This window comes from Bombus pyrosoma, linkage group LG10 (genome assembly GCF_014825855.1).
Source record: "Bombus pyrosoma isolate SC7728 linkage group LG10, ASM1482585v1, whole genome shotgun sequence".
In the NCBI taxonomy this organism is placed as follows: domain Eukaryota; kingdom Metazoa; phylum Arthropoda; class Insecta; order Hymenoptera; family Apidae; genus Bombus; species Bombus pyrosoma.
In genome coordinates this window covers 10444764-10468739 of record NC_057779.1, presented here as the reverse complement: position 1 = coordinate 10468739, position 23976 = coordinate 10444764, and the positions used below count along the sequence as shown (strand labels likewise).

The following is a 23976-nucleotide window of genomic DNA, read 5'->3' as shown; positions in this document are numbered from 1 at the left end:
TAATAATAATAATAATAATAATAATAATAATGATAATAATAATAATAAACGTTGTAAATAAAAATTGTTTATCGGTTGTAATCATTCTATGTTTAATTGTTTATGAGTTCGGAATACGTCTTGAGTTTGTGTCAGACTGAAATAAACGCAATCAGTCGAAATTAGGTAGCAAGGGAAAAGACTATGAACATTATGCAAAGTTCTAACGTACTTGCAATTTCGAAAACAAGAAACGGTATGAGGAAGAATATCGATATGAATCTAAGGAATACGCGGTAATATTTCGGGAAGTTCCAACCATGGAGCAGCGTCAACCAGAATTGCTAATTCGAATTAAACTGTAGGCGTTCGCGTTACCTTGATGTAACTTTGCGAAATGCATCGGGATCGTCTAACTCGGTCTGAGCATTTAAGATGCATCCACTCCCTCGACATTAGTAGTCCGCAGTGAGTGCCAGTAGTGGCTGCCTGTTCATACGGCAGACATGATTTTCTACTTAGCACTGGAAGAAGAGGCAACCATCGACGCCTCCCCGAGTGGAACCCATAACCTATCTTCTTGTTTCCTACCCTCTAGCCCATATGCCGTCTCGAGTCCCGCGGGAGCAGAACAGGGCCACCGTTTTTCCGCATTTTTCCTTTCGCGATCTCAGACCCAAATTGATAGATCGCTCCGTGACCCACTCTGAAGCCCGATCGGTACGTACTTGCGAGAAATTTGCGAAAAACTTGCGTTTGATGGATTTGACTTCGATACTGTTACGTCGAAGAACAAAGACGCGGCGTGGAAAAGCCTGTAGGTAGACGGCTTAAAAATTTCTCTCTTTAATACCAAAATGATATATCAAAAGATAGAGTTTCTTATTTGCAACAGTGTACAATGTGCATTGTACACGTTCAATCCTTTGCGCTTTGTTTTTCGCATTTGTACAGTTATAAAGTTACAAATCAGAATTGATATAATATTTACGCATGATCGGCGTAAAGAGAGCGTAAGGAAGATGTTATTGCTCGGGTAATTTTGGGTACAGAGAAGCAAGCAATTATCGAATCGGAGATCAAACGCAGAGGGGAGGGCAGAGTGTTGGTTCGTAAGGAATGAGCTCTATCGTAGGGGCTGATTTATGGGGTAACCTGTAATACCGCGGTCCGGCGAACTTACGAATTCAATTACTAAACAGATCCAAAGAAAGGAAACCGTTTTACTATAATAGAATTGAAATATCGTTACAAATTATCACGACATAGATTTGTTTAGCTGTATTCACTTCCCGTACCGTTTGATCACTGTTTTCACGCTTTTAAATCTTTGTTCGTTACATAAAATCGTTTATGTGTTTTATAAATATACTAAATAGTATAACAATAAACAAACTTATCGCATCACTTACAGTTCCGCGATGTATCAATGTATACGGTTCTAGGGAAAATGTTAGCGATCGTTTCTCTGCACGTTTGTTATATTTGAACGTTGTTGAAAGTTGCTGAAAAAAAAGTTACACGAACCTTGTACAAAAACAAAAAGTAATCCGAGAATATACAGTAATTAATAGGGAAATCTATCACACCGAACTGAAGTAATTTAGCATGAAACGTAATTCAACACAATCGCGAATCGTTAGTGAACGAGATGATGGAATATTTTCGATTTAGAATGAATCACTGTGCAAGTTATTTTTAACAATCATTGATTAAAGGTATCGTTGAACTAGTAACTAATCACACACAACGCACGGTAATTAGCGGTAATCCTGGTTAGTGGATATCTCTACTACGGCAATCAATTACGATGACGAGGGTGCAATCTTACTTTGTCTGCTAATCTTACCAGATAAGAACATCCACCCCATCTCTATTAAGCTGCTCAGGCGCCGCGCTACTCTCGCAACGGCCAATTCTTATTCCTGGCAAAGACAAACGGATTCTTCCAAGATAAAAGCATACGAATGGAAGGTTGAACAAGAAGTTGCCATAATCTCGGTAACTTAACGCGAGCGAACGTTTCATAAGAGGACCGGGACTTGATTGTGTCCATTTGTTGCTCGCTCGAAGCCGCCATTGTGGAACTTAATCCACCTGAGTTAGCTGCACGTGTTCCTCGAGGGATCACCTAAGATATATCTTGTTGAAATATTTTCTTGGCCGCACGAACACATCCTCGCTAGTAATGGGCTCAAGTACGTCGCAGGTAGGTTCAAACATTGGCCGTCTGGATTCGAACTTGTACAAGCATTTCGAAAAAGAGATTTCTCTTAAAATCATTTCTCTTGATATCATCGAAAGCCACTAAATTTTCGCGCATTATCTAATTCTACAGCCTCGTTCAATAATCGACTATATCCACTATGTACTGCTTTTCAGATTCTTATGACTCTTCTAGTATCGAGGTACTTGTAAGCGCATTTTTGAGGCTTGCAAGTACCCACTGTGACGTTCGGAGTTCGGAAACAGGTTACGAAGATCGAATACTTGGTAGATACATCGAATAATTCATATTTTTGGAGATATAATTAAAATAGTAGAGTCCCGGTAGAAAATTGTTTTACTTATCAAGTATTCTAGAAAGCACTATACACCATGGATATTTTGTGTATTTCTTCATTTTTTCATTTTTTGTGCATTCGTATTTCTTAGAAATACCTAAGAAACATTGGATTTGATTCGGATTCAACGTATCGAACTTGATCCCATCGCTAATTTTCGCATCCCTTTGGTGTTGTACGTGGTGTCGCGTTCCACGGTGCTGGAACAGTGCCACGCAATCGCACATTTTTCCCCCAACTGGCTTTCGCGCCACCGTTGCATCTGTACGTGCACCAACCCCTGTTCTTACTTTTACGCGTGCTGCATTCCTCCAGGTATTTCCGGACAGATCCAGCTGATAAACTGACGTGTAAATATGTCGACGATTTTGCATCGGGCGTATCTCGAGGCGCGGCTACTTTGGTCGTGTAAAATCCGCTCGAGGCTAAATGAAATTATAAAATTCAGACATCTCGCGTGTGCCAAGATTTAAGCTTCGATCACGGCGAACTTCTTTTATGAGGCCTCGTTTGTCCTACCGTGCGATACGCGTTCGAATAAAACGTTTGTGAATTCATTTGCTGTGTCGTGTACTTTCGCAATGTTAACTCGTGTTCGAAAATAGATGGATCGATTTACGTGATCTGAGAAAGAGCCTTTGAGTACGAATTTCTAACGCTGATTAGAAAATACGACTTGTTCAACAATGGTTCGGTCAATTAATGTTCATCGGTTGGTTCTGCTGGGATCTGAAATAAGATTCGGCGCATTACCTTTAGAAGAAGATTTGTTCTGTCGATTCTGAAAATTAAAACCCGATTTTTTCCATCGGTAATCGGTTATTGTCGATCAAATATTACGCATTAATGTAAAAATGTTATAGGGTATAAATAGAAAAATAAAAGCTGCGTAGAAAATTGTGCGATTAGAAGATTAAGAAAATATGTTATGTTTCAGGATATATGCAAGAAGCTTTCGCATATCTCATGCTTGTACCACGTTCAACCGAGTATTTATGATGTTTAACTGCTATTAAGCATTAGATATAATTGTTCCGCTCGAAGGAACACAAAGAAGAGGGTTTTCGTGGATAATTTTACGGCACACGTAGGTAATTCACACAATTTACACGTTTCGTAGGTAATTTCATGGTATAAGAGACTATATCGAGTCGGGACATTAGGACTCAGGTCGATTTCTTTTCGGTAATTGTAGCGACGCTTTTCGTTTTCTACGTCCATGGCGTTCTCAATAGCCGAACGTGTCATAAACGCGAGCATCTCCGAATGCTCATTCTCGATGGATATATATCGGTCATCGATTTAGGCATGTAATTGTATGTGAACGTAAATATCAGAAATAACGATTAATTTAGGGATGGTTCGATGCGAACGGTGTTGCGCCGATCGTGCAAAGAGCAAAATTCATCGTCGAATACGTCAGGATGAAATGGAAACGCTAACAGATTAATTCGATCAACTTGATGCTCAATGAATCTCAGTGTTGGTCTTTCAGTTGGCAAGTGACGCATCACGAAAGTAGAAAGTTGCTTAATTCTCTTATTACGTTTACCTTCGACTATGCCGCCTTAAATCTGCTCACTAATATTTCGCTGCACTCGTATATCCGGAAAATGTAAAGCTAATTATATTGAATATCGCGTTATAAATACGATTCGTTCCAAGTTGTATGATACATGGAGCGTGGATTTAATGGAATACAGCTTTTCCATGAAGATTACGAAGATTTCGATCGGATCATTTTACGCACTACCACGTGTGTCTATGTAACACACACGAGAAACGATCTTATTTAAAAAATAGAGAATAACGTTAACGTACGCGTGTACGTATATTCAAACTATCGAAAATTACAGGTAATTAAAATATCTTAAATATTTTTCTGCACAAATGTATTTTTTGGAGGTTGTTCCTAAAATAGTTATATTAATTGTATTATCCTCTACATATTCGCCTTGTATCAACATTGTACCTTGTATATATCGCATACATATGTACAGTTCCGTTCGATATTTTCTTCGTTCATGTTACGTTTTCACGTTCTGCAATAAATCACGGAACATTATGAAGGTTTTTGTAAGATAACGTTACTTTCTTTCAAGTTTTCTTCTTGAAATATCGATTCGGAAACTTCAGAGCTAGATTTACTACGTGCAGGATATGAAACGTGATCTTTTTGAAGAAACGGCAGTAGTAACAGTCTGTTTAAAGTCAGACTTATTCTTAGTTCTGTAACAAACAGTCGACTATACTATTACAATAGTATATTCGGTAGTAGTAAATTAATATTTTAATAGGAATAGAAAGATATTACGAACGATTGTTTTAAAGGAAAAGAGAGTATTTAAAATAAATTCGAACACAGCTTGTAGGAAGTATCATACGTACTTGAAAGATATAAAATTTCTTCGCTTATAATTGTTTCAGCTTGTCAAATGTATTTCTCCACGTATATTTTTCCATCGAAATTTAGCAATTTCTAACATTGATCGTCGGTAGACAGGTCGGATGTTTATGCAAGTTCATATTTTTATGAATATAATTTAATGAATAGGACTTGGACATTGTAAATATTTTCGCGTACTATGTGCGTTCTATGTATTATCCGTACCATCAAATTCCGTGTAAAGACTAAAAGTTTAATTCTCACGTTTAATTAAAGATGTATTATCGATATCTAATTGTTGCGGTACAGAATAATTCTACGGTGCAGAATTCGCAAAGTCACGACGCTGCGTGTTACTCCACAAATTAGCACCTGCAAGCCTGTCAAATCACCACCCTATACGATAGAATTCACTCCTAACGAACCAGTAGTTTACTCACGACACAGTCTACAATTTTGTAGTTTAAGTTGCTTCCTGCAGCACTTTGTGCCTGGGTGACACAACGATTATGAGACGCAACAATTTCTCGGCTCGCTATAGCTAAACCTACTGAGAAATAGCTGATCGTTTAAATAAAACAGTTACCTAAGAGCGATGGTGTATGTGCATGCATGTGGCCGATAACGATAACACTGTACCTATTACTCGCCGTGTTAACCCTGGGTAACTTATTCGCGAGAGCAGCGAACGTTCCGACTAATGAATTGTCAAACGACACAAAGGGGTGTTTTTGTCTGAACAATGAGAAGTTTTCGAACGCTTCCTGTCTCCAGCTGCTGAGACAAGGTTCACGAATCGATGAACGCGCGATTTGCTATCACTAAATGCTCAGACAATACGAACAATTTATATCCTCGAACGAAACCTACGCTCTCCGATCGACAGAAGAGCAAATGATTTTTGTTTTACGTCTGCTTGGAGACAAATGAATTATTCGCTCTGATGGCTCTGATTCGCTCTACCGCATAAACGTGATTGTTGAGATATGTCCAATGGAAAAGTTATAGGAGACTAGCCTTGTCGGACTCGACCGAGCTCGCAAGCTTCAAGCGAAAATCTGCGAAACATGCACCCTGACTGGTTTTCACCGAACGCGAGAAAAATCCAGTCAGCGTGTTCGCTGGGCATCACTCGTGTAGTACCGTGCGACGCCGTTGGTGGAAGGAGGATGATCGATACCTACTAGACTTTGACGAACGTGTGAAACAATTAGGTGAGGATCGCGAAACTTCCTTCGAGGGATACTCGACCGTTACGCGTCGCTGATAATACTCGCGTTTATGATACTCTCGGCTATTGAGAATGTGACGAACATAGGAAACAACGATCTGAAAATTCGAGAGTATTCTTCATGTTCTGGACGGGGCAGGGAAAGACAGGAATACTTAAAAAAGTAATATATAAAAGTAACTTCATCAAAACCCTACGTTTCAAAGCTAATCTTGAAACTGGACTCGTAACTGCGTTCGTATCGTAAGCTGGATATAAATCGTTGCACTCAACGTAAATCCTGTCGTTTAAACTGCTTAAAATTATTCTCGCGGGGAGCGTATCCGATAACACTGTTCACTGAGAAATATCATCTGATTCATATTCTACGAAAAGACAGTCCATTCGGGACGTGCTTTACATCGACCAGATTTTAGAATCGTTTTTCTCCTTCTTCCATCCCTCTCTGCCCTCTCTGCCCTCTCTGCCCGAGAATGCACACGTATTCCAGATCCAGAATATTTCCTACCCTTAAAGGTATCTTATCGCTCACCTTTTTCTCCTATGAGCGCAGGAATGCGCGAACACATACGCGTGTATACGAATAGAGAGATGCATACTTATTCGAAAGGGCTTGTCGCGAGCGTGATATCGAATTGCTTAGTCGTACGTGAAGCCAGACGGATGACGTACCGATCGCCCGAGGAAATTCAGATCGTCGTGTATCTATTCTGTCTACGAGATTTTCCGTGAACGAGACGGGAAACGTGTGCAGGATCCAGCTTTCCTTCAGGAATTCGTAGATCGCGATCCAAAATCCAGAAGACGCGCGACGAACGGGAAAACCGAAAAAAAGAAAAAAAGAAAAAAGAGAAAAAGAAAATAAAACCGTGGAACACCGAGGGAAGAAGAGGATAGATTCGGGTGAATTCGCGTTAGAAAATCCGTCTGTGAAATACCCACGGTTATTTCGCAGTGTATACCCTCAAGATACGATCTTATCGCGTGGCAAACGTAGCGACGGTAATCGCTGGATAAGTTTCTAGCAGGAGCGGATTGTTTGCGAAGCGATAGTGTCAAGGACGCGGGTTGGAATCCGCTCGAGCGCCCAGGATCGTTGTTGCCGTGGCTTAGAGATAAAATGAGACGTAGATTAAATGTAACTCGGTATTCTGCCTGGATAATTACCGCTCAGAAACTGAAAATTGAGCCGCGCAACTTTTGAATGGATTATTTACCCTTGTCGTGTAATTACACGTCACGGTGTTAGATTATACTTGGCTGGATAGCAGAACTACGGGTGATTTGTTACAGCCTTTTAGACGACACCTTGTAATTAACGTTCGTACTACGCGTGTTTCATGGATACCGGTAAGCCATTAGTTTAATACTTTCGGCTTGTACGAGCTTTGGCTGCGAAATCGTATTCTATCGGTGATCGTAACGTAATCTTGTAATAATAAACGTGATTTGTATTTTACGTGTATTTTTAGGTGGACGATAACACGTTAATAAGTGAAATATTTGTAGGACTTTTTGATAAGGATGACTTTCGAGATCAAACCCTATCGCTTAAGGCGAGTAAACTGTTTAATAAGAGAATATAAGATAAAATTACACGACTCTGACTAATATACATCTTCGTGCTAGCTCTGCTCTCTTTTTTCTTCTTTCTTTTTTTTTCTTTTCGTTTTACGCGTGGAAGAAACCTTCGTAGCACCCCACGTCCTCTGGCAGGAGTACGCAGAATGGTGCCGGATTACCAGTTCTGCCCTAGTCGCGTCTTATGTTAACCTACTTAAGATGATCTAACGTCATTTATCTAACCACGACACACGCCTCATATTTCCTTATCAACGCATACGACGAATTTATGTAAGGTAAGACGCGAATATAATGGCATATGTTTCAAAATCAACCGTTTTTAGCAGTTAACTGATTCCTTAAAGTTAATAATCCTGTTATTATCGCACTTCCATGTAAATTACTTCTATAGAATACAAACAACGCTAGTTTTTCAGTTTGATAACATTTTCTACATTCCTAAACCATCAACTTTTATTTATATTTCCGAGACTGTTTACTTGCAACGCTTTATATTATACGTTTATATATTCGCATTAGTGGTATGTTCATTCGAGCTTCAGCAGGAAAACACCGAAACACAAAGAAAGCAAACGGTCGAGGGAAACTTAAGAATAATAATAAAAAGAGCAACGAGTAACGTTAATCCTCCGTACACCTCTATTTCATGTTCGTTTCGCGATACGAATGTTTTTGATTCCGCAACATCAAACTTTGGTTCAGAGTTCTGACTGTTTCGCACAAATAACGTTATAATTAGTTTATTATTAAAATATCGTTAGATATTATTATCGTAGTATTATCATTAGTACGTGTGTGAAATGTACGTCTCTACATAATCATTCCCAAACGTTAGATCAGTAACTTTTATAACATTTCTCCTAGTTCAAATTTCTATTTTAAAAACCATACAAATATTTTGATTATTCGTGAAACTTTGACAATGAGTTTCTATAATATTGTACTTTTGTCATAAATCTTATTAGCCTTCGATATATATTATACACGTTACTAAACATTTCTCCGCTTTTTCATAAAAATTGGTAATGTAAAATTAAACAGATGATATTAAGTCGTGAAATTCGAACTTGGAAGAAAAGATGTTTCGCATCTACCGATCTGTACAACCACAATAACGTACATACAACGAAAATAAATACGATAGCTGTAAAACTTTAACGAAGCTAGGGAAGCAATTTAAACTAAAATTTATTACGACTTATAAAATTAATAAGGTTCTTCTCGTACTTGTAACTTGCTCCGTGTACAGGAGGTATATTTTAAACGGTATTCTGGTCAATGTCCTCGGCATGGGGAGTTTTACACGTGTCCTATGATCGGTCGATTCACGAAGACAAATGTACTTAGAACGGAAACTTTCGCTCTATCGTTGATGTGTAGTCGGGTATTGCCTCTTCATAATTGATCAACCGATCGATATGCGTTGCTGTTTTGCTTTCAGGGCTCGAAGCTGAGTTATACTACGTCAGGGAAGGAGTGGTTAATACGTATGCGATGAATTTCGTTGTGCCTGTGCCTGCATACATCGCGGATCTCGAATTCTCTTGGCAGAGTCTTGCCGGACATCCAGTATGTATATCGATAATAATTATATCGATGGAATGTATCAATGTATTACGTTTGCATGAATCTTTGAACGAATGCATGAAATCGTAATCGTAATTTCTTACGTTGAGTTATAACTAATTGCAGTTATTACCCTTTTAAAATTACGAGTCGCTTCATCGCGAGTAGGCTGATGATTTTTATACGCTTATGGAAGATTTAAAGACGCAAAAATGTAAAAATATCCGAGGTATGATATTTGTTTTATCATTTACTAGGTAAAGTAATTCTTTTAATCATATTGATGAACGTTCACGGTCTAAGCAGACGTAGCGAACGCAAGGTATATAACAATTACTAACAAGTTATTTAGCAACATTACATATTTAAAAACTGTACCAGTTATACATTACTTCGATATCTAGCAACCGTTTTTAATATTTTTATTCTTCTGGACTAATATTGCATATTAAACGTGTCCGCTAATATACTACGATCGCGAATAGACGTACGTTACAATCATTGTTTATCTCTTAAGCTACGTATAGAAAATTCTCTCTTTCCCTCTGTGCTTTTCGTTCCAAATGTACCGGACTAAATTTTCGTTAGTCCAAAGGTAACTAGGATATTTAGGTGTGTCCAGAGTCTAGACTTGGACAGTTCGCCTCATTCGTTTCAACGCACCACCCTTTCTCTCGTATCCCGTTTCTCATCCACTTCCTCTCGCGCACTCGTGCTTTATCTCGGTCCTCTTGCTTTATTCGCTAAAAGAGATCCATCCATTGTGGGTGCAGGTTATAACTGCCTTTCAGGATACGACTAGAGACACGCATAACGGTACACGTAGCCCGGCACAGCCGAGGAAAATGCTCGCACCGGCCATTAGCGAGGTGCAACAATGCGGAATAAAGTAAACACGTGACTCGGTCGAAATGGTAACTCACGGCATGCTCGTTTACGTTCCCGGGACCGGTAGTAACGGTTCGTCACGATGGTTCACAGAGGGGTGAGGCAAAGGGGTGAGTTTGTCGAGTGGAGGGGCTACACGAGGGCTGTATCAATACTCTATCAATATGAAATACAAACAGGCAGTATTCGAGGGGAGTGGGAGAAAGGGTGGCTGATACAAACTGTGCGGTTCAGTTTTGCATTCCCTTCGGTCACCAAGGAAACCGAACGCGCCGTCGAAACCCTCTGAAACCCTCTGAAACGAACAGCATCGAGGAAAACGCGGAAAGTCGTGCGCTCTCCCTTTCCACCTTTCTCTTCCTCTTCTCTTCTCTCCTCTCCTCTCGTTCCTTGATTTCTTATCCCCTGTGCCGTGGAACGCTAAACGTCAAGGAAATCGGGCCTACGCTACGTGCTTATAGTTACGCGGTTCGGTTCTCGTGAATTCCGTATTAATTTCTGACGAGGGGTTGCTCCACTTTATTGCCGGACGTAATTGTTGGTTTAGCGTCTTGAATGTCGAAGACGGGTTGGCAGCCCTTATTAATGGTAATTGATCAGGATGTTGTTTAACCGCGCGGAGTTGCGTGTTTCACGAAGGAGGCAATTATACGAACGATAAGAATCGTATAATCGTTAGACGATTATCGCCCCGTTGATGACGCCTTTGCCAGTGTTTACCTGGCAGTTTTAATTTCAAACATTGTGTTTTAATAAGCGCGCTGGTCTAATGGGATGCTTCGGTTTAAATTAAATTATTGTTTCATCAGGGAAGTAACGAAATACAGCTTATTTTGTGAAACAAGTTGAAGAGCAAAGTGCATAAACGATTTTAAAGTAGCGGTATTATAAATTGTTTTCGATTTACTTATAAATTATGTTCATTAAATTACTTGGTAACTTACAACTAGACAAGGCTTTCATAATGCTAACAAAAATAATTTCTATTAATTAACGTCCATGTTACGATTAATACTTGAACGAATTCTTTTCGACCAATAACTGTCTATAGAGTGGAGACCGTTGAATATAGATAATACGAAGTTTTTAATGAAATCTGATCCTATATATTTCAGAGGACGATATTCTGAGTAACTTTTCCCTATACGTGCCACTATCGCCTGGCTTTAATTTTCTAGATATTTCAAGTTCGGTTTTAAATTTGGGCCAAGCAAATTCGGTCCAGATAATGGATAAAAAAATAACATTTATATGAAATTTTATAATATATTATTGTTCATTAATTGGGGACATTTCAGTCATATCGTTGAAATAAAAATTCAACGATACACTCGGCATAACACTGCTCTTTATTCATTCTGGAGTAGACAGTAGCCGTCCAGCGGCACTAGCGTGAGATAATTTTCAATGAATCTATTGATATACGAAATGTTGCGCTATGTCTTGTTTGCCTGTTCGTCACGTATATACCAGCTTAGCTAGAATCAGCAGATATGTATACATACCCTCCACGCGTAACCTAACGATAATCACGCACGATGTTAATTTTTCAGTTATATATTTTATAAATGATAGTAATCGAATTTACGATACACTCGGAAAATCGCGTGAAATAAAAATGAGGTCGTGCTAACTTTATCGACCGCCTCACGAAGCGGTGACCGGGTATTCATTTAACCCAACGTATGATTCATTGATTTATCTTTTTTTTATTTATATCAAAGATGATCATCATCGATGAGTTAAGCCTATATTGGGATATATAAAAATATGGCTACCTGTAGGCCGGAATTGAGCGTAATGGAAACCAAAAAGAAAGCAAGTTTTCTCCGAATATCTCGCAAACAAAGGCATAGCGGCGTTTACATGGAGGAAAAAGTTGATGATCTATAAATAAAATGCGGTTACACGTATTCGAATATATTTAATAACAGAGCAGATATTTCCCCTTTATTTCTACGATATTGATTAGAATGTTGCGATGTACACATTGGTACAATATTGATCGATAATATAATAAAACAATTGTACCTTTTTATCGCTACCATACTTGCCTCCATAATGCTAAATCTGAAATTGATTATAAGTCTACACGTTACGAACGAATAGATACGGATGATACGTCGAATTATTACATATTGATCACAAACAGGACACAGAGACGCTTTATGAATATTATCTTGGGTTGGAACGACATCTTATTAAAACAAAGTAACGTTAGCGCAAAATTTCCCGANATTTTGAATTTTGAATTTTGAATTTTGAATTTTGAATTTTGAATTTTGAATTTTGAATTTTGAATTTTGAATTTTGAATTTTGAATTTTGAATTTTGAATTTTGAATTTTGAATTTTGAATTTTGAATTTTGAATTTTGAATTTTGAATTTTGAATTTTGAATTTTGAATTTTGAATTTTGAATTTTGAATTTTGAATTCCGAATTCCGATTTCCGATTTCTGAATTCTGAATTCTGAATTTTGAATTTTGAGATTGGCATTACATGTCGTTGACGAGTAAAATTGTTCGGTTGCGTGACGCTCGTCAACGAAAGGGGTACATACACGAATGCACGATTTCGACACTGTTTATTGTCGCTGCGAGGACATCGCGACGACCCGTCTTACCCCGTGGGAGCATTTTCCATCCCTTCGTCCCGTTATCTCTCGGATTTGCCAGTAACTCGGTTAACCACAAAATCTCGCCATTCTCACGGTCGCGAAAGAGCCGTTTCGGCTTATCTTCTTTGCCCGAAGACAGTTCCTACGTCCCTTCGGCCGAGACTATGAATCCAGATAAAGAAAAATTGGAATTAGCCTTATGGACCCATTTCCGTAATAGACGAACCTTGTTTCGCTGGAACTTTCTAAAAAGTTATTTCTAATGAAAAATCAACCTTCGTTCAACCGATTTCACTTTGATCAAAGCCACGAAAAACACGAAAATTCTGATGGTTAGTAAAATACGTAGTAAGTGCAGGAAATATGAAATAACTATATATATACTTTACTTGCTTATTATCTTCTATTCAGTTGCTTTAATAATAATAGCTTTGAAACAAAAGTGATGTAACTATTAAAAAGTGACGAAATGTTAATGATCGATCGATCATGATGTTATATCATTTATCAGATTAATGTATGTATTTTATTGAATTAAGAACACGCGCATGTACATTTAAGTTTATTACATAATTTGTTATTTAATTATTTTTATTTGCGTGACATGGTTTTATTTATGCTCGCTAAAGTTTGGTAACGTGTACTTTCAATTTGGTAATATGAAATTCGATCATAAAAACGATTCTTATAAATAGTTTTTCAAAAAGACTGTTTGAACGTTCTACTTTGTTCCATTTTTTCTGAATAACAGTTCGATCGAAAGCGAGAATATCGCATCTCTCTGAAGTAAGCTAAAAGCGTCGCTTTTGTGCAAAAATAAGTGAAATAGAAAACAGGGGGAGCGAAAGACTAGTAAGCGGCCACGAGCGATAATTTACATTGGAATTGGTCGGCAGGACGCGACGGAACGGGAAATGCGATGGAATCCAAAATGCGATCGCAGAAAATTGCTCGCTCGATGAAGCGAAACTCGTTCGATCAACGACGGAAACGTTACATTCCAGTCGAGATTTTGTAGCACGATCCAAACTTATCTCAACGCTGCACCGTGTTCATGGAAAATTGACCAATCTCGATTACACGTAACTCGGTCGTGGCATTTATGGTTGCCTCAGTTTCATTTCGTGTAATTTCTTCGTCCGTAATAGGATTCCAGTAGGAATTGGGAGAAAATTTCTGTCGCGGTTTGCCCGATCCTCCGACTCGTCGCGTTATATCGAGTCTCGTTTATCTCTGTTCCGCGATCAAACGAAAAGTCTCCGGGATTGCGCATCGTCTAATCTGATCCGATCTGGACCAGAAAGTTCGATAGCGCCCTCGTGACTCACGACACTTTGTTTCGTTTATCTTGCGAACCATCAACCCTGATGCAAGCGCGCTGCGATTCAGTGGCTGAATCGGCTCGTCGGTTCGCCGATCTTTATCCGACATCGTCGTGTAATGCGTTCCTTGTCCGTTTATCGTGGTTTCACCGTCGAAAACGCGATTAATAACAAGGCCTCGTTTACCGCCGACATTTGATTTCATGCAGATGAAATGGAGATCCTTGTAAATTGTTTCTCGCTTAAGACTGTACCTTTCAGAATCGGTCAACTCGCAAAAAATTATTCTCGTCGTAGATTTTAACGAGTTCCTTAACTCCTTCAATTGTTTATGTTAAATATTTACCACGATGTTTTTAAAATACGTTTATTATTGTATTCGTAGGTATATATGAACGTATATTTATTGTTCTCGTTGTAATCGTTATTTCATTCAAATATAATATTTCAACGTAATAAAATTCATATTTTATATATTTGCCGTTGATCGGTATGCATAATCGTCAGTATTTCAGAACGGATGGTAGGTGATTTCACGGAGATAGGATTCTACAAAGATATGTTGGAAGAAGACAATGAAATTTTTTCATTTCGGACGAAATTTTCGAGTAAATGGAGGTTGAAAGTGTGAATTATCCGCCGAGTATATACGAGGGCGTACACGTACGCTCATTGTCCGCTATGTAACTCCCTACAGAACGCGTTCCGTACGGATCATCGACGTGTCGACGACTCCTATTTCAAACTCTATTTTCTCGAAAACGAAGCCTCGAATGAACAAATTGCGTTCTTCTTTTTACAATTTATTTTTGTTTGTAGAATCGAACCGTTGCCATGTCATACCATCTGTTCTCAAACAGGATAGGCTACATACAGCGTGCCCGATTCAACTGAAAAATCTCAAATATCTTGAAAAATATGAATAGCAGGAAAAAATGTTTCGCACAAAAATCGTACGATATCAAGGGTGTGGAATATTTTACTGTTGTCCATTTGACCTTGCGATCCGTAACCTGTGTATAGGTAAACGTTTCTTTTGAGAACGCAATTCAACGATAAATACAGCAATGACAAACAAAATGAAAGTTTGTCAAATCCTTTATCTATATCTGTATGAAGACGTAAACATCTTTTAGCGCGATTTAACGTGTCTAGGATAATGTAGGTATATGTGAAAGTCGTATTAATTAATCAAATAAATGTAAGCGATTATAAAAGTCTTTTATGATTCGAAGGAAAGAAACGAAGAGGAAGAAAGTCTTCCACGGGAAAGTCGGAACGGAAGCGTGTGTAAAGCGATCGGGAGTGAAACAAATAAAAGAGAGGGCCTAAATTTCCAACGATAGCACTCTCGATTAAGCTGCAGATTCCTGAAACAGCGAATCAAATTGTCCGTCTCCTTCTATTTCATCCCTTTCTTTCTGCCCTCGACGTTCTTTTCTTCTTTTTGTTTTCAATTCAACGAGGCGAACGAAAAGAAAGTTATTGGTCGGCATGGACGGGGCTATAGACTGGAACGAAGTTTCTCATCGGAGTGGGGTGGCGCACGCGGAATTGGGGATGATTTGTGAATCATCCACTTGTTAGGCGAAAGTTCGTCGCTACTTTCTCCCCCGAGCTAGGACTTTGGATGGCAAGTGGGGTTCGCTGCGCTCGTACCGCCAGGACGTTTCGCTGCAAAATTATGGCGAGTTATTCTCTTTCCTTCTTCCTTTCCCACTTGTCTCAGCCTTCTTTTTTACCAATTCCGAATATCTTTCCACCCTTTCATATTTTTTTGCTTCGTTTTTCTCGTGTAGTAGAATTTCTTTCCCCCTTATCTACGATATCTTCTCCCGTTCCTTTGTTTTTATTTCAACGTGAAATTATTAATGCCCTTTGTACTCTACTCGTTGGTCGTGGCCGTTGCTGTCGTCCTGGCTCTCGTCTTCCGTCTCACCCTAGGATCGAATAGCAGGGCGGGATGAACGTAGGGAGAGTTCGGCGTGACCACCCCAGGGCGACAATTACTTGTAATACCGTCGGTCTCCTGGGACCGATGGGAACTCGATGGGGCGTACTTTCGGCCGAAAAAAAGGATATTACTGTAGTCTAGATCGACTCGACTCCACTCCATTGTCCGGAAGGGCGCGACCTGTCGCCCCTTGTCTTGTCGTATCGTTCTTTGACGTAGTCGATCACCCACCAGAAACCATCGTCGATTTCGGTGCTCGTTTTACTATACGTGTAATATTTATAGACGAGTAAAATTTATTGATAATGTTGACGTAACTAAAAATCGCACGACGGTAACACGTATAGGAGAAAGTTGACCTCAGAATGTTGATCTTGACAACATATTTCAAAGTCATTGAAATCGGTAAGCTCGTCCGCTTTGTAAATGATTGTCTTAATTTGCAATTGCCAAAGCGTAAAGATTAATCAACGTTAATTGTAACACAGATTATTCGAGCATTCATCTTGTTCGATATCGCGAACTAATCGTTAACGAAGGAGAAACGTACGAGCAAACAAGAATATATGTTGGGAAAATTCTGTAGTCCGATATGACCTTTCAGTTTCTTTTATTTTCTTTTTTCTTTTTTTTTTTTTCTTCTCGAATAACGTTACCCATCGCTGATAGCATTATCTTCATTAAACCGCACCGTAAATTGGTAAATGTAAAAAACAAAGTGACGTTACGAGCGATTTAATCGAACACGTTGCACGTCGTTTCGCGATTAATTAAATCAACGAGACAAGCGGAACGTTAATACCCCGGCAGGTCGCGTCCCGCCAATATTTCTAAGTATGTCTAATAAATTCTCGAACAAGAGAGTTATATCTAGCTCTCGTAATTCATCGTCTATTTCTGATCGCGTAGGTTGTCACGGATAGAGACCACCCGCCCCTCGATCGAAAATAACAGCGTTTCAAATCAAATTATCCGGAACTGGCAGGGTCCCTGCTGTTCCAACAAACTCCATATAAAGTCCACTCGAATCCTCGTTATCAGACGAACGTCCATTTTTCATTTTAATCACTACCTCCCATGTAGCTGGCTCGCTTATGCGAGCGACCGCTAATTAATTAAATTGAAACCGCAAACAATTTATTACGTCACGCGATAGGTATTCACGGAAACGTGGCCGCACGTGCGCGTACATACAGCCGCTTGTTAGATCCGCACGAATCGTCGTGTTTCTCGCTGGCGCAGCGCGGCGCGCACGGCGCGACGCGACACGAACGAGACTACTCGTCTTAGAAACACAACGATGACAGCAATTTCCAATTAATTGCAAATTCACTGAGCTCACGGCCGGCGACGCGATATGATTAATGTCCGCTCGGCTGTTAATCCAAAGACCGGCCGCACCCTTTCCTCCGCCCCTTTTTCAACCCCTTCTTGCCACCCTCTCTTTGCTAACCTTGCTCCTCGATGCGCTTCGCGCTGCCTCACGCCGCCTCACGCCGCCCCACGTCGCCCCACGTCGCCCCACGTCGCCCCACGCCGCCACACGCCGCCACACACCGTCCCACGTTGCCTGGCGCCACGGAGCGCCGCTTCCGTGTGGTAAGTCCTGTGGGATAACAACCTCGCGTTTCGGATAACAGGGAATATCACCCACGGGGACACCCGATACCAATGGTCTACACGCCGCCTGGCTCATGACAAACGCACCCACTGCGGATTATACGACATAATCGCTCGAAACCCGACCATCGAACGCGGCGGGCGGACCAACGATGAACGGTTGAACGAACGCGGCACATTGTAATTTCCGTGGCACAGTTGAGCAACTTCCGTCGATCTGATACCAGATTGATCGATCTGGAACGACTATTCTATACTATATATGGTATAAGCGAATGCCTGTTAAGAAACTCATTAAGACGGGAAAAATGTAATTCGATTCAATTTGTTGTCTTTTATACGGTTCGTTGACACAGCTTCTGTCATAGCGAGTATTCGAAATAATACAATTCCCGCGAATTTCTCTACGCTGAATTTCAATCGGTAATTGGATTTTTACAATATGTAATATATATAATACGTAAGGCGAATCGGACGAGTTGCTATGACGTCGAATCATAAACATCTGGTTGATTACCTCAACGGGATGTTGTTCGAGTCAAATATTTCAGTAAGTCATCGATTATTTTAGATAATGTTTTATAATTATTAATGTATACGATATTATATGAGTTACTGGGTATGAAGTTGCGCGTGTGTCGCTGGAAAATGTTGTGCAACAGAGCATAAACATAGAACATAAAAGTAGCATTAATAGTATCATTAAAGATATCATTGAAACCGTATTAAATCCATATGATGGCGTTAAGGATAAGCTATCACGCTGTAGACGGAAAAAGAACGAAGCTAAATGTGCAGAGAATTGCAAAGTGGGAGGAAAAAGCAAGGCACGATTGCCAATTCTTAACGAATAGTTTGTTCGGTAACTGCTTGCTCTGATCCAACGTTATCAAACTGAACTCGATACCAAACTGAGGGTGGCTGCAGAGGTTGAACGACCCGACGCGACCACACGACAAAGTATAACGATATTTCAAACTGGATGAAAGCGGTGTTCGAAGCAAACCGGTGCCGAGAGAATCGCCGCGGAAGAGTTACGCGATTCGAGTAACTTTCGATTTCGCGGGTGTTCAACGCACGTGCCGTTGCCACGCGCGATATCGTCGTACTTCTTAACTTTTCGTGTATTCTGCGAAGTTGCGAAACTTAAACGCCCGCTCGACAAGACCTTAAGACTCGAACGTGGGCCGCGTTTAAACTGGAAATTTTGTGTATACTGTATAATGCGATCTTATTATGTTAAGGTATACGGTAGGCTACGACCGGTCCTAGAGGGTGAATGTATAATGCAGTCGCTGATCGGGAGCTTCATAGACCGATTCCCGATCCCGAAGCAGATGGGAAACGACGGCTGCCGCGTAGTATCCGCTCGTGCAATCGACAATAACAACGATCCACTTGCTTTCCCGGTCTGTTTGCACTCTATATACTACATCGGAGGGAAAAATCGAAGATCGCTGTCATTTCCATGCATATCCAGTAGAATTTGTTATTTCGAGTGACGAACGTAGATTGAAATTACTCCAAGTTGAAACAGATTCGCTTACCGTAACTGCGGTAATTAAAAGCAATATTTTCTCTCATCTTATACTCTCCATACTGCGCTTATTTTGATTGTTTTACAACAAAAAAATATTTCGAAAGCTCTTTCTTCCTTTATCGATTCCTTATCGAACTTTGATTTTGCAGTTTAGTAATTATTCACGATTTTCTAACACGTAACGATACGTCAAATAACATTATCTTTCTTCAAGTACATTTACATTGGGATTCGTCGCATCTGGACAGGTTAGATTGCATTTCAAGCGAGTAAAGATAAAGTTGATAATACTGCGTCGTCTATTAGTCTTGTGTTATGAAAATTGTCCTTTTATCGGATTTTGCGACTAAACATATATCTTTCCACTCCGTTGGTAATTCAAAGATAGTATATCGTATGCCATAATGTGAAAATATCGAAAGACATTCGAATACCTAAGATACAAAAATATCGTTTATCTTAGCAGTTATACCTTCGGCTAGGAATAACAGGATTTTTTTAACTTATTGTTCTTCTTCGTTCCATTTTATGTTAAATTGTACCTTTTAATCATAAAGTTCATCGATCCATTATGTTTGTCGAATATTAAAAAGAAAATATCGCGTGTAATGGGCCATGTCGGGTCTATATATCTGCCTCGGTCTAAACACTTGAAAATATTTTACTTTTAACGATTCCGCAAAATATTCGAGATATGCTCAAAATGGTTTCGAGAGCGAAATATCACGGCAGAAAATATGTTCAAGGTCATTTTCTCCGGATTTTTCCACAGCTTATGCATATCTCTTTCCGTCGCATCTTGTAGCGGTAGGTAATTCGATCGGTAATTTACGACAAATTGCAAAAGATTTCTTCATAAGATTTAATCTTCGATGTTAAGTACAATTTTTGCTATGAAACGTTAAATCGTACCGTACTGAAAGGATTACTACTGTTTAGCCAACTAATTTCTATATCTTCGATCAACGTGTATTTCATTTTTAATTTGGAAAAATAACGCACGAAACTGAATAACGTAAAAGTGTTCGTTCGTCCGTGAAAAGAGTACAAAACGTTGTACAACTTGTATCGACGTGTAAAACTCCTGTATTTGGGAAACGAATTAAGTGCTCGAGGAAGAAAAATTCCGTAAGTCGATTTGTCGTTTCGGTCCAAGTTGAGCTCTTCACTCGCGCCGAGTATTATTAACCATGCGATAAAATTCAAATACCGCTTGAACTTGAAGCGAGGCGAAGAAAGGAGGTTTAAACACGGTCCGCGAGAATCGTAGACGAAAGGTTAAAATGAATTTCACAGGGAAATTGCTGACTGGCTGGTCTCGCGGAATAAGTCGAAGCCACATTTTTGAACTCGCTCTCACCCGAGGAAACTTGGTCTTTTTCCCGCGCCTGCGCTACTAATAGCTTCATCGCCAGGTACGTGGCGTTGACGTTTTAATAATTTCATTCGTCGCGTCAAGAGCCCCATTTCCAGGGGCCTTGACGAGGCCTCTTCTCCGAGGCACCGAATCCGTTCGCGCTTACGCTCACTCTCGTTTCTTCTTTCTTCCTCCTGCGCCCCTCTTTCTCTCGCGAGTATATTCAATTTCAAGTTGCGGAATTGCGTGCACCCCGCGCGCGCGCGCCGAGAACGCCACGATTTAATTCCGAGCCGATTCTTCGAAGAGCTCGTTAATTCCGATGAGGATAAAGACCGATGGCGAAAAAGAGAGACTCGCGAAACATCGGCTACACCTGAAGAGTTTGTAATTCAGTCGCGTGACAAGATCGACGAATAAACAAGCGAAGGTGAATAAATTCTCTGGTGGCGGAAATACCCTTCGGTGAAGCTCATTACCGTCTAGACGCTGATAAAAAGCGAAGTGGATATTTGCGAAACGTTAATCGTTGTTCGCTAAGTGGACCGTCGTTTACACCAAAGAATAAATCCCCCGTTTCTTGTTCTTCTGTTTCATTTTTCCCTTCCTCTTATGCCTCCCTTTCTTCGACTTCTTTTCTTCTTCTCATTTCTTCCGATGCTTCTGAAACGTTACTTGGACGTTTTGCATTCATTTCATTGTCCACCACGACGACGAAGTTCATAATTAAGATGGCAAATTCAAGAACAGCCATAGTTTACGAAGTTTACGTGTAATTTGAAGTTTAATTAAACCGTCTTCATTTTTTAATAATATCAGTATCGTTAAAGTCATACGTTACATTAAAATTACGTTCGATTATATTAAAATCGTTAAGGTTATAATATCGATAGTTGACTAAAGTAGCGTACCTTCGTACATTTGATTCTTAACGAGAAAGATATCCTGCTCGTTTCTTAAATTCGCTCAGATCTTCTTTGTATCTTCGAATAATCCGCTACAATTAATATTGATAATCGTGCAATATCACGACGATCTTTTCGTTACAGAGTATTCGATAAATAGACGATTCTCTTAGCTCCTACCTCTCAATTCCGGCAGGAGTAGCTCTTATAAATTTCTAATTTTTCAATTTCCGTTGAAAGCTTATTTTACACCGACTGACTTGTCTCAAAGGAGTGTAAAAAATATTGCTTATCGCGTTAACCCCTTTCTGAATGAACGGAAAAGAGCCAGTCATTCGACAGTTTTCATAATTGAATTGAAGCGTCGTTCGCCACCTACTATGAAAGGATGATTAATTTACACTTCAACAAATACTTTAAGCAAGCAGATGGCCATAAATTCATTTACCATTAAGAAAACAAACGTGTTTCTGCTGACATTATTCAACGTTTCAAAGCTCTCGGGAAATAGAATAGACTCTCCACAGTGAGAAATATACGAATACGATTTGCAATTGTAAGACGCGTCGACTCGCCGAGCGAATATTCCAGAGAATATCGCAGAATTATTTTCGTTGTCGCCAACCGGTGCACAACCTCAACGCTGTTGCTTGCACCGTAGCGCAGGTCGGGCTACGCAACGTGTACGATGTATCCATATTTCTTACACCATCTTTATAGATAATAAAAAGGGAAAAGGAAGAACGAAGCGAGTAAAGTGGCCATAGAATTGTACGAGATAATCGAAATTATTTGTTTTACGATTCAAATCGACCGTATAGTTGACTCCCATTCGTCCCATCCCCCTTGTTCCCCCTTGTTCCCGATAGAACAATATATGTCTCTTCGTGACATTCAAATTGATGATAAAAATAATAAAATGATACAAACAGGGAAAAGGTAAATAATTAAATTTGCAAGTTATTTTATTTCGAAAATAAAGGAAATAAGTACGTCCGATATAATTTCAATGAAATTGTACAGTTTTGTCTCGAAATAAACAACACGTTCGGGATCGGATATACAGCATAGAGAACACGCCAGAACCGCTAATACCAGAGTGAGAAAGCGTTATACACTATTTATTCTACGTCTTTTACTAAACAACGACGCTGCTCGTTCGACCGTAAAAATTTATGGCTTCTCAATTTCACGGACCTTTCTCCGATCGTTCTCCGATCTCTCATTCTGTCGGCAAGTTCAGATGAAGAAGAGGGGATGGCTGGTTGCTTATTTCGTGGCAAAACTGCATACATAATTTTTTTATAGGATTCACACAAGTTATAGAAAGAAAATATACTTATTTATATGCTTGTTTTTACCTGTTGTTTTAGTTTTATAGGAAAATATATTCGAAACTTGCAAAATAACGCTCGTTTAACAATTATACCCTTTTGTAAGTTTCTTCAAAACTTGGTCAACGTGTCGGATATTCGAAAAAAATTTACAATTATGTCACGCGAGTAATTGCCTAATTTAACGATACAGTGACGCTTTAACGTCAGAGAAATAGGAAAAAATGTATCTATACTGCTTGTCTTCCTACTGGAATTCTCAAATGATAAGGCGGTATGTACTTAATACTGCTTTCTTACGTTTATTACACATTACGTGTGTTAGATTGGCATAAGGAACGGATAAGGATTAACTAATCGCAAGATAATTTATAGGACTCGAGTAGTGATATTTGGTGCCGGCGTAAGCTTTACGGAAAGGCAACGGAACTAGAAAGGGGATAAAAGCGGTGTCCATTCACGGATCGAGCGCCGAGAAAAATCCATTGTCGTTGCTTTCCATTCCACCTTCTTTGCGAATTTCTTCCGTGCTAGGGGATCTAACGTTGAAGTTCCCTATAGAAAACTCTCGGATTCCATCATTAATTTTCTCGAAGGTGTAGTAGAGGAAGAAGAAGAACAGGAGAGGGGAACAGGTTGGTGGATGAGTGGAGTTATAGTGAAGATAGCAGCGCCGGTGATGGTGGCATTGAGCGATCATCTCATCTCGGCGTAGAAAGTTAGATGAGGAAATTTGTCGTTGCGATAGGTTCGCTCATAGTTGGCAAACTCTGGAAAAGGCCGGTCCGCACCATTGCTTTCTACGCTTCTAACCATATATACACGATGCCCTTTTGTAATTTTCTGAACAGATTCGATGTCCGAAAATGTCTCGAAGACCGAATTATCGATAACTAAATACGAGATATTTCAACCGAAAACAGTAGAAACGATACAAGACACGATTTCACATTATCAGTGTGGTTTACAAAAATTATGCTATATTAACAAAAGAAACTAATGATAGAAGTCAGATGCGAACTATTAGGGCAATGAATATCGATAAAACGATAGACATGGAAACGATGAACGGTAGAATCTCGATGCCTGTTTATATCGATTTGTATCGAATATATGGTATCGTTAAC

General features: G+C 39.6%; 1 protein-coding gene across 2 annotated transcripts in view; it reads left to right on the top strand.

The window, feature by feature from the left end:
• The window catches only part of LOC122571599 (tyrosine-protein kinase Drl), a 104103-nt gene that overhangs the window by 27620 nt on the left and 52507 nt on the right, over window positions 1–23976 (top strand). Inside the window, exon 2 of one of the 2 annotated variants that reach the window (XM_043735557.1) lies at window positions 9186–9313. The exons of the other annotated variant lie outside the window; for it this stretch is intronic. Within the exon in view, the coding sequence (XP_043591492.1) occupies window positions 9186–9313 (128 nt within the window). The remainder of the gene's footprint in view (window positions 1–9185; window positions 9314–23976) is intronic. 2 annotated transcript variants of the gene reach the window in all.